At 43.0% G+C, this 14,812-nt stretch overlaps 1 protein-coding gene across 4 annotated transcripts in view; it reads right to left on the reverse strand.

Moving 5' to 3' along the window:
* C2H9orf85 (chromosome 2 C9orf85 homolog) overlaps positions 1-14,812 on the reverse strand; it is a 34,129-nt gene that overhangs the window by 9,820 nt on the left and 9,497 nt on the right. For 3 of the 4 annotated variants that reach the window (XM_084834313.1, XM_084834316.1, XM_084834315.1), the window contains exon 2: positions 624-730. In XM_084834313.1, coding sequence (XP_084690439.1) covers positions 624-730 — 107 coding nt within the window. Of the gene's footprint in view, positions 1-623; positions 731-2,250; positions 2,378-14,812 lie in introns of all 4 variants that reach the window. The other variant, XM_084834317.1, reaches the window with a different exon arrangement.

Raw genomic sequence — 14,812 nt, forward strand, 5'->3', positions numbered from 1 at the left:
GAAGGCACCAGGTTGGGGAAGGATGGCTTATACCCTCCCTTATTGTGATCTGTTCAAAGTTGCTTCCTCCTGGGTTGCATGGAAAGGGTTCAGCATCCCCTGCTGCTTCTGTAGTCACAATCACAGCCCCTTGAGGCTGTTTCTCATTTACAAGTAATATCCTGGGGTATTGCCACATGCATTTGCCTGCAACACGCCATTTGCCTCTGAATGGATGGAACAGCAGTCAATATTTATTCACCCAATGCAGGTATGAGAGAGTTTAAAGGGCATGACACAGGCTATTTACCTAGATTAATGCTAAGGAAGGGTTTCATGACTCCAGAGTTAATGACAGTCTTTACTTTGCAAGGATTTTATATTAACATTTCCTTAGCATGCCTCATTATTTGTAAATTAATCCCTGAGATCACACTATAATGAATATCTTTAGCATTGTGGCCATCTGTAGTATTTTTGTAATCTAAAAACAAAAGGGAGAACTGATTAGGCTTCCACATGTTCTGATCTATCCTCCCTTGGGCCAAGATGTAACAAGCTTCTAACCACAAGAATGCATCTGCTGGACTGGACTGAGCAAATGGAATGATAGCAAGGAGTAAGCTATGAAACAGTTCACTCACCATTTTTTAGGCTGTGTTAATGGTTTGTACTTGTTGAATTTCACGCGCCATTCCAGGACCTCCTTACAATGTTGACATAGCCCTTCGTGGAGTTTTGTATTAATTTTCTAAAACAAAATGTTAGAGTTTGCATGTACTTAGTAGTATCTGAAAGATAAATCTCACAAATCAAGAACTATTTAATTTTAGCTTAAGGAACTATTTTTTAAAAAAAACGTTTTCTTGCAGTTTCCGATCACTCTCCTCATAAACTTCAATCCAAAGTTCCTTTTGGTGCAGCCCAGTGGTTTCTGTATGCCCAGCAGCACCTCCTGTGGTACAAACTGCCTTTGAAAGTTTGGAACTTTGGAGTTCTAAAATCTATTTGGAATGTAACTGGGGGCCAGGGGAAATGACATGAGGCATTCTTGAAAAGACACAGATGAAAATATGCCAGCCTTCCGCAACCTTGTGCCCTCCAGCCATGCTAGCTAAGGATGATGGGACGTGAGGTCCAACATATTTGAAGGACACCAGATTGGGCAAGGCTGACATATGGCATTCATTGCATGGTTTTCTGGATTTTTTTTTAAAGGAAAGCTGCATTCTGTGATTTTTATGGTAAGTATTAATCGACTTTCTGATCTGGTTCACACATAAGGTTAACCCATAGTTAATTGCCCTACCCAGGGTTTATCTGACAGATGATCAAACAACCTGTGGTTTGTTTTCTCAATCCCTGGATTGTTTGTTGCCGTCCTCCTTTGCCCACTCCCTTTATTTATCCCAAATGCCTTGTAGCACCGTAGGACTGGAATGCACAGCAGCCGGATGGGTTTTTTTTACCAGTCTTGCCCGCTGCCTCTGTAGCCTGGTAATAACCCATCGTTTAAATAGCCCAGTTTTCACAGCCCAACAAGAAAACATGGGTTCTCTTTCTGGGGCTGTTCGCATGTAACAACATGAGCTTGTTATTGTGCGTGAACGGGGACAAGTGCCTGCGCTGCCTGCAGAGTGCCCATCTCTTTTGTTTTACCCCAGAACCCACAATCACCTCCTTCATAGGTTGTGGATCGTGATGTGTGAACCTTGAATGCTAGGTTGTTTGGGGCTGAACAACACAGCAGTTAACTCAGCAACAAACCGTGCACTAACCGCTGGGTTATTTAGCCCCAAACAACCCAGCGGTCTGGGTTCATACATCACGCTCCACAACCTACAAAGGAGCCAATCGTGGGTTGTGGGGTAAAAGCGGAAGAGGCAGGTGCACTGCAGGCAGTATGCCTGCTCCTGCGAACCAGGCCTCTGAGGTGTTCATACTTAACAAGCCATGGTCTGTTAGTGTGTCTGGGTTATCACATTAAGACAGCAATCCATGGGTTAGCATTATGTGTGAACCAGGTCTTTCTTGTGCTAAATCCATTGAAGCCAACTCCTTTAGACTACTACAAAGGGTAAGTTAATATAAACAGTAAATTTATTGTGAAATCCTCCTATGCATGTTTAATTGGAAATAAATGTCATTAGGTTCAATGGGGCTTTCCCCCACGTAAGTATACATATGATTGCAGCCTTAGTTATCTGGGCACATCTAAAGTAGCTTTATGGAAGTCAGTCAAAGGACTGCCTAGTGAGATTACTGGCTTACCTGTTTCTGAACAGCATGCAAACACCACACTGTATTCAAGGAATTATTGGAAATCCTCTCAGTTTCCAAAGAAGTTTGACATATGGCATGAGGAGCTACCGTTCAGGAAAAACAAGCTCAAAGCTGCCTTGGGAGCACAAAACCAGTGATACATGTGCCTTTTATGCTTAGTTTATTCAACTTCTATCCTTTATGGTCAGCCCAATTCAGCCACCCTCATCCTCAACATTTTCATCAGGTAGGCATGTTGAGAGATATGGATGGCCAAAGAAAGAACTGGTAGCTCATTATTATCCCAACACCAGGGGCTCCAAATAAAGTCACAGCCATTATCTACTGGGCCTCTTCCCTTTCTAGGCAGGGAGGAATAAAGATGAAGGGAAGCATTTCCAACATTCTCTCTAATCAGTCAAAATTAACACTGCTGGCAACTTTCCTATTAGAGATGTTTACTGTGGTACTAAGTAGCACATATTAACACAGCAGCAGCATCAAGCTAGGGTACTTTGACACTTTCTAGGGCAGTCCTCCCCAACTTGGTTGGGGAGGACTGCCATTCGGATGTGTTGAACTACAACTCCCACCACCCTCAGCCAGCCATGGAAGTTGTAGCCCAACACAACGGGAGGGCACCAGGTTGGGGAAAGCTGCTTTAGGGCAAGTATCATAACTCAGTAAGCTGCTCCTTGCAGATACTGTGAGGCAGAAGTGACTCAGACATCCCAAGAGGGAACAAAAGATCACTCCTCCTATTACCCCAGCGTGCCTTCAGGAAGAACCCTATTATTCCTTGTTAACTAATCCGAACTTTCAAGCATTTTATAGCACTCCAAGAACAAACTCTTCCTTAACCCCAACACCATTCACTTAAGATTTCTCTCTTCCACTTCTCTTTCCAGTCCCGGCTCCCAAGTATAGTCAACACCTGCATTAATAGGGGTGTGCAATCCCCCCACCCCTCCAAATCACCTTAATATCCACGTCATTGGCTTGGATAACAGGTTGTCTCAGCTTACTTTCCAAAGCCCTGGTAATAATAGGATTAACGAATGCCTATAATTTTTATTTTGGGACAAAACTGGATGAAATGTGCAGGCATAATTGCCTCCTCCAAGGGGATGAAGCCTGCCGCATTTCAGGCAAATAGGTTCAGTTTTTGTGTGTGCAAGAGGAGCCTTTAAAGTTTGGCTTTAAAAACAAGGGATGACCTCCCCCGCCCACCCCCTGACCCCCTATGGTTTGAGGGCAATTTGCTGTCATTCGTTGTGGGTGGTGTTGTGGGTGTTGTTTATCAGTCAGTGTTAGAGTAGTGCTTGGTGCATACTGGAAACCCCTACCTGCTTGTACAGTCCTCAAGATACCAACATCCTTGGTCCTTCTTGCTCTTTGTTTCAAAGCTGAGAAACCCAGCTCATCACTGTGACTTTACATTAACACCATGTGCACAACTGTGCATCAAAAACCCACCCTGCTTGTCAAGCCCTCAGAGCTGTGCCCCCACCGCATTCTTTCAGGCAAAGAGGTGGCATCCTCCTCCTCTCTTTCAGGGCAAGAAGTCCAGCTCATCACAGTGGCTCCACATTAAGAGAGGAGCCAGCAGAGGTGGGAAGATCAGACCTCCCCTCTCCCAGCTATGCTGCCTAGAGTTGCGGCCCCCTATTACAAGTGGCTGGCAGGCACCGCCTTTAGCAGCAGGATGGTTCCCTGCTTTCCCTGTACTGGCAGCCAGGGAGAAAGTGCTGAGGGAACCAAACGGGCAGCAGTGGAACACCAGGCTTCTCCCAGTTAGCGGTGGTTCTCAAGCCATTCTTGGAAGGCCTGGGCACTGCTGCCAGCAGACACAATCACAAAAAGCAGTGAGGAGAAACACTGAAGCAGCAGACTAATAAGTTCCTTCTGTGTCTCTCCCCAAAGCACTAAGACTGAAAGCAAAAACGGTGAGCTCTGGCAAAGTCATTCCATGGTTGAAACCTGCACCCCCTCTCTTCCTCTTGGTTGGCATTTTCCATTTATGGAGAACTTGGAGATGCTTGTGGGAGGGTCAAAACTGGCCAGAAAAAGTGAAAATAAACACACCTTCTGATTCTCCAAGGCAGTTCCGAAGCCTTAGAACCAGTCCCCATTGGCTCAGACCCGAGTCACCTCCTATTCGGAGACTGTCCCAATACCTCCAATATGGGGCTAGTTGCTTCAGCTTCATTCATGCCTTGTCCAAGCCTTTTACACACCCCTACATATATTGCCTGGGACTAGCCAGCAGATCCCCTGAAGCATGGTGTGCCTGGCTCCATATAATAGGAAAGGGCATGAGAACAACTGAAAGTAGGAAATAACAACTCCTTCTGTGAGGGTAAGTGAAATATCACATCTATTCTCCTGAGAAGAACTTCTCATTTCCATATTATAGGCCAGGTTAAAATGAGGACATCTTACTCCAATATATGCAAGATTCAACTCCCACAAACGTTTAGGAACAATTAGGCATTACTTATGTAGCACTTCTAAAGCGTGCAAGTGTTTTACAATCTTTCCAAAAGATCCAAATTGTTTAAGCTATTAGAGCACATCGGGGAACCACATGTAGAGCTGCAGCTCCCAAGCTGATGAGAGACGTCAGTGATGAGTATTAAGACTGGCTGTGCTCATCTGCTGCAGCACCTGCAGTAGTGAAACATTACATGCTATTGGTTACATGCGCACTTCCCTTCGCCCTTGGCTCCTTGGAATTAAAGCTTTTGTCTTATTAATCCCGTTCTCCGACCACTAGAAAGCAGTTGAATTTTAAGATTGCCAACATGCTTTCAAGCATATCTTCACAGCCTTAAGGACTAGAAACGCAACGAAACAGGAAAGCTGGGCTCCCGGGATTCCAAATTCCACGTCTGCACAACACATCTGCTATAGCTACATAAGTGGTATTAAGTGTAATACAGCAATGCAGTAGAAAGACAAAAATATGAAAAAAAACTCAGTCTGAAAAACAACTGCTTCAGAATACAAACAGGACTCCATGCTTGGTACTCAGCTGTCTGGAAAGGTGGTTGAAATTGCTTGGATTCATCCCAGGAGAGCTGCTTTGTGGAGATCAGAACTGAGAAAGACGAGTTGATTCAGAGTTCAAGGTCAAGTGTGACAGGAAAAACAGAGTGATTCTTTTGTTTGAAAAGAAAAGAATGCTTTACATATTATGAATAAATACAAGAGAAATTACAAATGAGCCACATTACAGGGAAACAATGCAAGGAGAATAATTTGCAGCAGCAGGGGAAAAAAATAGGGGGCGGGGAGTAGATAACACTAGTTCAAATGCTAAGAATTCCAGGGCTTATGGAGTGAGCAAAATTAACTGGGAGCCAATTTATTGCAAAAGTCACTATGACAATCCTAACTGGAACAAATAGATTAACAAGGAAAAGGGAGGTTGGCTTCAAAGTCATTTAAGCCAAGTTCTACCAAATATATTAGTTAGATTAGATTCTTAGAAGGCATTCAGCTAATTTGCACATCCAAAGTGAGCTGATATATGGTAAAAACTGCCTAATTCCTTCCTATATGAAACCTGCAATGCCTTGTTATATGCTTCTTCTGTTATATACTTACTGTGTGAATTGATTACAATGAGCTACAAACAAAATGTAGTTATAAAAAAGAATCTAAGATGTCAGTATTCTGAAGATCATCATATGTTCGACAATTCTACAATGGTTCCCATCACTGGATTCATTTTGCTGCAATTATGCATTACATCATTCAGAGGAGATAACCCCTATGCATCCGAATCAATACCCTGTTTGCTATTGATTCAAAAACTTCAGAGACAGACGGCACATGATTTGTGGAAAGACCAGCAGGAGACAATAACAAAAAATTGTGGCGTTTAAAGAACACTTCGACCAGATGATATCATCCCAAAAAGAAACATGAGGAGAAATGTAGTGTCAGCATTTTTGTTATGTTTCTGTTGTCACTGCTGGTGAGAAAATAAAAAAGGGCTGTTCTATCACAAAGCACACCGGTAGTCATGTTACAACCTAAAACTCATGCTGGACAACAGAATCAGAAATATTGCTTTACTTAATGACATTTTCTTTGTCTAACCTTTCAAGCACCATTATCCAACAAGAACAACAGTGGTAACACGACCACTGAAGTGCAACTGTATGGTGGAAGAGTATTTGCATGCAGTTCTGCCCTACAGGAGACTTCAGCTGAAGGAAGACTGATGGGTGCCTGTGCCTTTAAAAACTTTCGGATTTCCTATTTCCATAAAGAGGCAAGAATAAGATGGCCGCAAATCAGTTGGTCTGTACTTTATCTCATTTCTAAAAAAAAGCCCAACAACTCAGGTGCTGAATAAACCCAGCAGCAAATTTTGTGAAACTACCTGAATTATAATTTTCAAGCTGGTAAATAAGTCAAGTAGAGCTGTGCAAATTCTAGCTATAAACATATGGGATGGCTTGCCTGAAATGGTTAAAGGTATCCTAGTTGGGTGGGAATGTCTCTTTTCATAAGCACACACCCAAAAATCTTTCTGGTGTCTGTCTCAAAAGAGCTTCCCTAAGTCTCCTCTGAAAAATTCAAAAGGACAGTGACCCAAGATCACTTCTTTACATGCTCGTTTTAGGTAGCTTGGTAGACTGTGGCATTCCTGTGGCAGCAGCAGTTATGCCATATTGCACTGGAGTATGAACAGACACAATAAAGTCATCACAGTAATCAACTAGTAAGGCAGGGGTGGGGAACCTCAGGCCCAGGGGCAAATTCAGCCCCCTGGGGTTCCCCAGATGGTCATGCCCTCTTCCCCTGGCCCCACCCCTTTCCCCCCAACCAGTGCATCAGGTGGTTTTCTGGCTTTTGTGCACCTCCCACCCGCATTCTAGAAGGTTGAAAAGCCTCTCCTGTGGTTTAGTTACTGGCAATAAGAGCTGCTGATATTTTTTGTCCCACCCCTTTTGCCTTTGGCCCTTCAGCACTGCCCACTACTGGAAAGCAGCCCCTGAGAGCAGCAGATCCAGCCCACTCTTCCCTCCAGGATCTCTTACCAAGGTACCCAATATGCAGTAACACTCTCGTAAGTATATAAGTATGCATCATGACATCGTGCATTCCCCGTACTGGTTTTTCTCATCTTCTACATCACTGAAATGATCTGGGCAAAATACTTTCCAACACACATGCTACAATTCTGAAGCTATCTGACCTGGAGTAGTTCATTATTTATATTGCATCTTATAAAGGCACAGAGGGATTTATCATAATTATTTCCCAAGAAATGATCTTGTAAAGATAGGTGATTTATTTCCATTTTACAGGGGAACTGAGGAAAGTGCGATTTAGCCAGGATAAACCTGCAATTGAATAGCAGATCAAGAAATGGACCAAGATCCAAGGCCAACTTGTCTAACGTGCAATTTGTCACTGTAATGGGACAAAAGTATCGCAGAATTATGGAATGCATGGATCTTAAACATAACTTCTATGCTTTCACACCCAAAGTTACTCAGATGATGTTCTTTGACACGAATACTACCCACTAGCCTCCCTGGTAAAAAATTGTAATACACTGCTAGAAGGTATTAAAATTATGGAGGGGGCAATCCTATGGCCACCAGAACTGTCTAGAGGGCCATAGGATTATTTGGTTTCTGGGAACCAAGGTTGAAGCCAGGACTCCAACCTCACTTCCCAGAAACTGTGCTCCCCACCCCTTCCCCCTCATAGCCAGCACAGTTCTCTCCACACCAGCTACATTTCCGCACTCGGAAATGGAGTGTGAGACAGGGAAAAGGGGGCCATCCCAGGGGCAGGGAGGGGAAGAGACTGCAGAAGCTGCTTTATACAGCTTCCTAACAGGTCTCCAGGCCCCTTCCCTCCTCCTCACCAAAATCACCTGTCTAGGCAAAAATGCAGAGAGGCTGGAGCACGGAGGAGATGATCCCCTCCATGCTCCAGCCTCCCTGCATATGATACTTGGCAGCCTCAGATTTCAGAGGCTAGCGACTATCCGGACAGGACTGTGCCCTTAGGGAGACAAAAGGGTTTTAGAAAGAATTCTAGTGACTGCTTCACTAGAGGAGACAGGAGAAACCATAGCTCAGGGGTAGAACATATGCCTTGCATGCATAAAGACCCACGTTCAGTCCCCTGCATCTGCAGCTAAATGCATCAGGTAGCAGGTGATAGAAAGCCTTCTGTCCAAGATCCTAGAGAGCCACTGCAAATCAGAGTAGAGAGCACTGGCTTAGATGGACAAGGAGTCTGACCTGGTATCCGGCAGCTTCCTGGGTTCCTTCAGCTCATCTTGTTATCAGCTTCAAAGTTTAGTCCCATTTTTTATTTAGTAAGGTTTCAGTGGTAGTAAACACAAGGCTTATCCACAAGATCCTGCAGCTTGATACCTCATTTAATCTACCAAAAACTATACATTAGCTTCAGGACTGCTGTCAGATTTTCCAGAACCTCCAGGCATGGCATATGAATCACAAACAGCAAAAGTCTCAAGTCAGCTAGTCAAGTCAGACCTTTGGAAGGCATTTATAGGACAGGAATTCCTGTCCTATGAACTCTTAGAAACCTTTTAGATAGGAAAAGCAGTAAGCCACAAGAGTTAAAGTCTGGACGGGTGCAGAAGTGACCCTTGATCCAAAAAGCTTATAGGTTATGGAGGACGTTTCAACAAACTCTAGCTATAAGCAACCTTCATTTATTTGGAGGAATATATCTCTGTTTAAGTTGGATGTATACTGACAGTACCAGGATAATGGAAAAGCCACCTATTCCTTGGTTTGTTCTAAGAAGGTTGCCAGGATAAGTGTGCGAGTTGAGAACTAGATTTAAGTTGTGAACTAGATTTCCAGAGGCATAGCTGCATTAGCCTCTTGCAGAAGAAACAAAACCTGTAGTACCCTATCTCCTACTTGCTTTTCCTCAAACTTCTCATTCATATGAATTAGTATGCAGAAGGAAACAGAAGAAAAGACAGCGTTTTTTGTATTCCTGGGAGCACTTTAGCATCATTAACCATTTTAATAGCTTTGGGAGGCACCAAGCAAACTTCAAGCGACAGTGCTAGGGTTCAGCACTGAAAGAAAGCTCAGTGTTGCTAAGCAATGTTCGGGGGGAGGGGGGAGAGTCAGTTTTCCTTCCAAATAATTTACTATTCCATTAAGAGACTATGACATCACAACTGGAAAGGGAAATGTTTCTTACTAAACAATGACAAAGGCAAGCTCAGTAGTGCTTTAATGTACTTGGAATGCAAGAAGGCATGCCCAGAAGTGTTCCATGTGTATGGCTTTGAAACGAGTGCATACTTTTCCCAAGGGCTACTTAGATATCATTCATCACCCCTAGCTTGTCAAACAGGAATCGATGATAAGGCCCTAGGTTCATTATTTTAATGGCAATGAAGCATAGAATACTGTAATTATGAAACAAAAACATGACACTCATTTCCTGTTTGACATACACTTCCTACTCTAGCCTTGTTTCTCTATAAACCAACTTTGATTGCTATCCATGCGTTACCTGACATTAATATAGAAGCATGTTTAATTTTCTTTTAAACATCAGCAAGATTTTTTTCTCCTCCCAAGTCCTTCCTTTGTTAAAGTTATCGAATATCAGGACTACACAATTCATGGGCCACATGCAGCCTGCAGAGTCGTGGGGATCCTACCCAGAGTTTCCTTTGCAAACACTAGCAAAGGAAACCCTTCTCTTATTTCCCAACTCTCTGTTCAGAGATGGGAGATAGGGGCTCTCTTTTCATTCCTGATGGATCAGAGATAAAGGAATTGTTTCCCTTGCTAGCACTAGTGTTAAGTGGGAAAGCCTGGGATTTCCCTCACCAGTGCTAGGGCTAGCAAGGGAAGCCCCTACCTTATTTCCCAGCTCTCTGTTCAGAGATGGGAGATAAGGGATCTTTTCCCCTTGTTAGCCTAACAGGGAAGCTCATTTCTTTATCTCCAATCTCTCCTGACAGATCAGGATATGAGCAGGACTGTGTCCTGCTAACGTTTCACAGGATAAGGGAACCGTTTCCCTTGCTAGCACTAGTGCCTGGGATTTCCCTTGCCAGTGCTGGTGCTAACAAGGGAAGCCTGTCCCTTATCTCCGACCTCTCCTAAGAGGGAGCGGATGTGACCTTCCCATAAACAAATTATACTACACTGTAATACTGCAAGAGTTCCTCTCTTAGCTGGTTATAGCCAGAAATAAGTTACTGGGCAAAATGAAGACTAGGATTACAGGATATGGGAAGGACTGCGTTTTGCTAAAGCAGAGCTTTCCAAACTGTGTGCCGCGACACATTAGTGTGTCGACGGCATTGTGTAGGTGAGTTGTGCGAAATGCAGAAAATTGTGCAGAAGGGCACCATGGAGCTCCCTTCCTTGCGTTTGCTTCCCTTGGCCCCACCCCCGAACTTCCTAAAGCAGCTAATGTTAAAGCAGCTAAGGCTTAGCTGCTTTAACATTAGCTGCTTTAACATTAGCTGCTTTGGGATCATGTGGCGTCTTGACGTGGGACGCACATGATTGGCAGTGTTGGAGCAGTATGGTGAGGTAGAGGCACGGGGTGAAGAGAGGAGAGGGGAGGCGCCGCCCTGGGAGCAGAGCTTGGCCGACGCCGGCGCGAAGTGGCAGCAGCCACCAGAGTAGTGTTTACTTTTTCTGGCCACTGCGCTCCTGCGCGGCCAGGCCAGAGTAGCGCGCGGGTGGAAACGCCGCCTGGGACTGGGACTGCACCAAGCGGGCCGTCCGCCATCTTAGCCAGTCGGAACGGAGCTCAGTGGAGGCCAACGTGCTCCCAATCACCCGGGCGAGCGCAGCTGCAGGCTGTCCCCCAGTCAACCCACCTGCTGCTGGCTGAAGGGAGGCTACCCTCCCAAACCCAATGTGGCAAACAGCAAGCCACCCACCACGTGGCACTTATAATTTGATTTCTGCCATTTATTTTTATTTTTACTCTGCTGTAATTGTGGATTAACCACCCACCGGCAGTGTACCACTGGAGAGTGCTGGAACTGGACTCTGGACATAGTCATTGCAAATATTTACAGCAATATAGCCTTGTAGTGAGAGATATATATTTACACCATTTTTGTTGGACTTTTGCTTCTCTACTTCATGTGTTTTTGCAGCTGAGCTCCTACCTGGGCCTATGTGTCCTAATATGTATTGTAAATACTTTAGTTAATTTTGTTTATTTTTCACATTTTCTTGTACTTATTTACATACTGTTACTCATAAATGACAACAATGTATATTATCTTACAAATCATATATTTTTAAAAATATAAATGAAAGGTTTTCATGAAATATGTTCTATCCCCATACATTTCATTATTACAATTTATGTATATGTCTGTATCTCTTATAACGGGTTAGTTTAACCTCCGGTTTGCTAGTAAAACTGAATTACCATGTCATGAAATGATGTACGTCTAAAAAGTATGTCACCAACATGAAAAGTTTGGAAAGCTCTGTGCTAAAGTTTCACAGGATGATTTTAGAACCTATTCATTATTTGAACGTAGGATTTAATATAGAAGCAATGTAATGTATTCCTGAGGCTTCTCCATATGCTTTACCACAAAAGCTTTCATGAAAATGAATCACATTTAAAACAGAAGAAGGGGACTTGGGTGGTTTCAAATGAATAAGAACAGCTGGCAACCATTCATTCTCATTCAGCTGGGAGTCACTAGAAAGATTAAGCTGACTTGCTTATGGCACTGTTATCCCGCCCTTTGCCAAACATCCCCAAGGTGGATCACATATAAAAACATTAAATACAATAAATACACAGTACAAAAAAACAAGAACAGCAGATAAAACAAGGAGTGAACAAATAAGAACCAAGATAAAAAAAGCTGATAAAATCAAGGCAATTTAAAAGGGTGTCTCAATTTACTTTAAAGCCATTAAAAAGCATGTGTGAATGGAATGGATTTTGCCTAGTATCTAAATGAGAGCAAACAAGGCACCAGTCAGGCATGTCTTGGGAGGGTATTCCATAATTTGGGTGCCACCACAGAAAAAGCTCTTTCTCCAGTAGCTACCAGCCTAACCTCTGAAGAGGTCACAAGATTCTTATAAACCAATATGATTTTCAGAAGAGAGAGCCAAATTCCTACGATTAGATTAAGAAAGGTGGTGATAAAGACCTGATATAGAAGAGCACATCTGCACAGGACTATTTTTGAAACATCTAACCCCACCCCATGTGAATTCAGCAAAGATCATAGCCCAGTCCCTCAACACAGCAGAAAGGATGAAGTCAGAGCCCTCTGTCCAAATCACACAAGTTGTGATATATCAGTGCAGCACCTTGTATGCCATATTAGTCATGGGCAATTTATCTTGTACTTCCCAGTCTGGTGCTGACACAACCAAACCAGAAGTGAAAAATATTCCTGTGCAGAGGCATCCGAAGTACACAGTTCAATACTCTACCATTCTCATGCCCTGTTCCCCATCATTGCTTTGTGCAGCAGACCTGAAAAGTGAAAGTGACTCAAATCTGGGTTGGACTCAACTGCAGGATAAACAAAAACTGGAAAGGATTAGTAGCTAAGACATGCACATGTGATGAGACGCATGTTTATGAAGGATTTAATCAGCCATATGGCCAAAGCTTTCTCTTACTCTATATCATCTGGAGTTAATACATGTCAGTTTCTGAGCAACAGTGGTTAGATTTAAAAAAAAAATAAAGGTAAACCTAGTCCAGGGTAAGCCTCAACAGTCATGTAATGTCACGTATGCTTAAATATTTGCAATTGCTGTCAGCTGAAGGGACTCTGTAAACATGTGAGCAAAGCTGTGGGAAGTCCACAATTAAAAAGAAATTAAAATGCATGAACAGAGGTGTGCTCAAAGAACAAGCCATAAGATATGGCACACTGGTACCATATCAATCTCTGAGTCATCACAGGAAACTGAAATACAAATACTCAAAGGAGAATTGTGGATTATTCGTATATTTCACAGGTGGGGAACCTCAGATCTGAGGGCCAAATCTACCCACCCTAGAGTCCCAATCTGGCCCTCCTGGGGTCCCCAGGTGACTGTGCCCCTTTTCCTGAGTCCACATTCCTTCCCTTGACTGCCTTTCATTTGCTGGCTTTCCAGCTTTCACAGGGTTTTCTCTCTCATTCTAAAAGGTTGAATTGCCTCTCCTACGGTGTAGTTACTGGCAGGAAGAGCTTTAAGCTAAAATATGCTTATATTTCTGGTATTTTGGCCCAATCTTTTTTGCCTTTGGCATCACTGGAATGCAGCCCCCGAGAGCTTATCCAAAACTGAATTTAGCCCTTGAGCGAAAAGATGTTCCCCAACCATGTTGTACTTGAATGTATTTTAAGCCTATGACCAACTCAATCGCCCCCTTTCTATCTTTTAAACTCTTGCTAAATATTAATGGATGTATTTTCTTTGATGGAGATGTGAAGAGTGTTTTCTTTGTAAATGTGGTTTTGTATATTTATTTATAATAAAGTAGAAAAACTGTGTCTTTACACAAGTTGTCTCTCATCTGTGTAAGCAGCTTATGTGGGCTTTTTAAATGTTGAGATACCTGCTGCATGAAGGTAAATAAGGAATCATGTATACGTTGGCCTACTAACACCTCCAAATGCTGATTACATACACATTTAGTTCTATAATCAAGCTACCCAATTTGTCTTTTTGCCACAGGCTGTGACACTCCACCTTCCTTGCTTGTTAAATCCCAATGGCTGAACTGGCTTTTCCCGAAATAGGGTTGTGACCAAACTGAAGGACTGTCTCCAGTACACAAATGAATCTCTTTCTCTAAAGCCCTGCCATTAGAGTATCTGGCTATAAGTAAATGGCACCATCACATCATCCTGCATGCAATGTTCATAAAATAAACCAGTAAGCCATATTTACTCACAGTTGACCAAATAATTAAAGTACTTCAGGGTGGGAATAAGCAACAGGCTTTAGCACACTTCCAGATTAGTGAGTCTGAGGAAGAAGGACATCCACAGACTATAATGACTGGCATTTGCATCAAGCACAGAGAGATAAAGGGAAGCTGCCCTCATTTAACTGTAGAAACCACTGTGTTTTATAGCCAAAGTTGCAATCTACCTCTAAAGTACGTTGTGCCCATACGATTTGAAAATGAAATCTGAGTATCCAGCTTCTATCAAAGTTCAACCTTCCAAGAAATATTTCCCATTTTCAGCACGTAGCAACCCCACACTTCAAGATGCTGTTATATAAAGTATCACTCTTTTAACAACTGCAAAGTTATGCAATTCTAAATATAACTGAAATCCTTGGGATTAAAGTGCACAGTTTAAAGCCAAAGGGTGTAATTCTATGCATGTTTAGACAAAAAAAGTCCTGCAACTCCCAGCATTCCCCAGCCAGCAAGCTAGCTGGGGGATGCTGGGAACTGTAGGACTTTTTTCTGTCTAAACATACATCTGACTGCACCCTAAGGCTACATCTTTGAGCACATTTACTTTGAAGTAAATTCCATTTATAGGTCGCACTATCAGAATATGAGTGTATCAATATCCTAT

Source organism: Heloderma suspectum, chromosome 2 (assembly GCF_057233095.1).
Source record: "Heloderma suspectum isolate Gila_16-S chromosome 2, 16-S_ref, whole genome shotgun sequence".
In the NCBI taxonomy this organism is placed as follows: Eukaryota; Metazoa; Chordata; class Lepidosauria; order Squamata; family Helodermatidae; genus Heloderma; species Heloderma suspectum.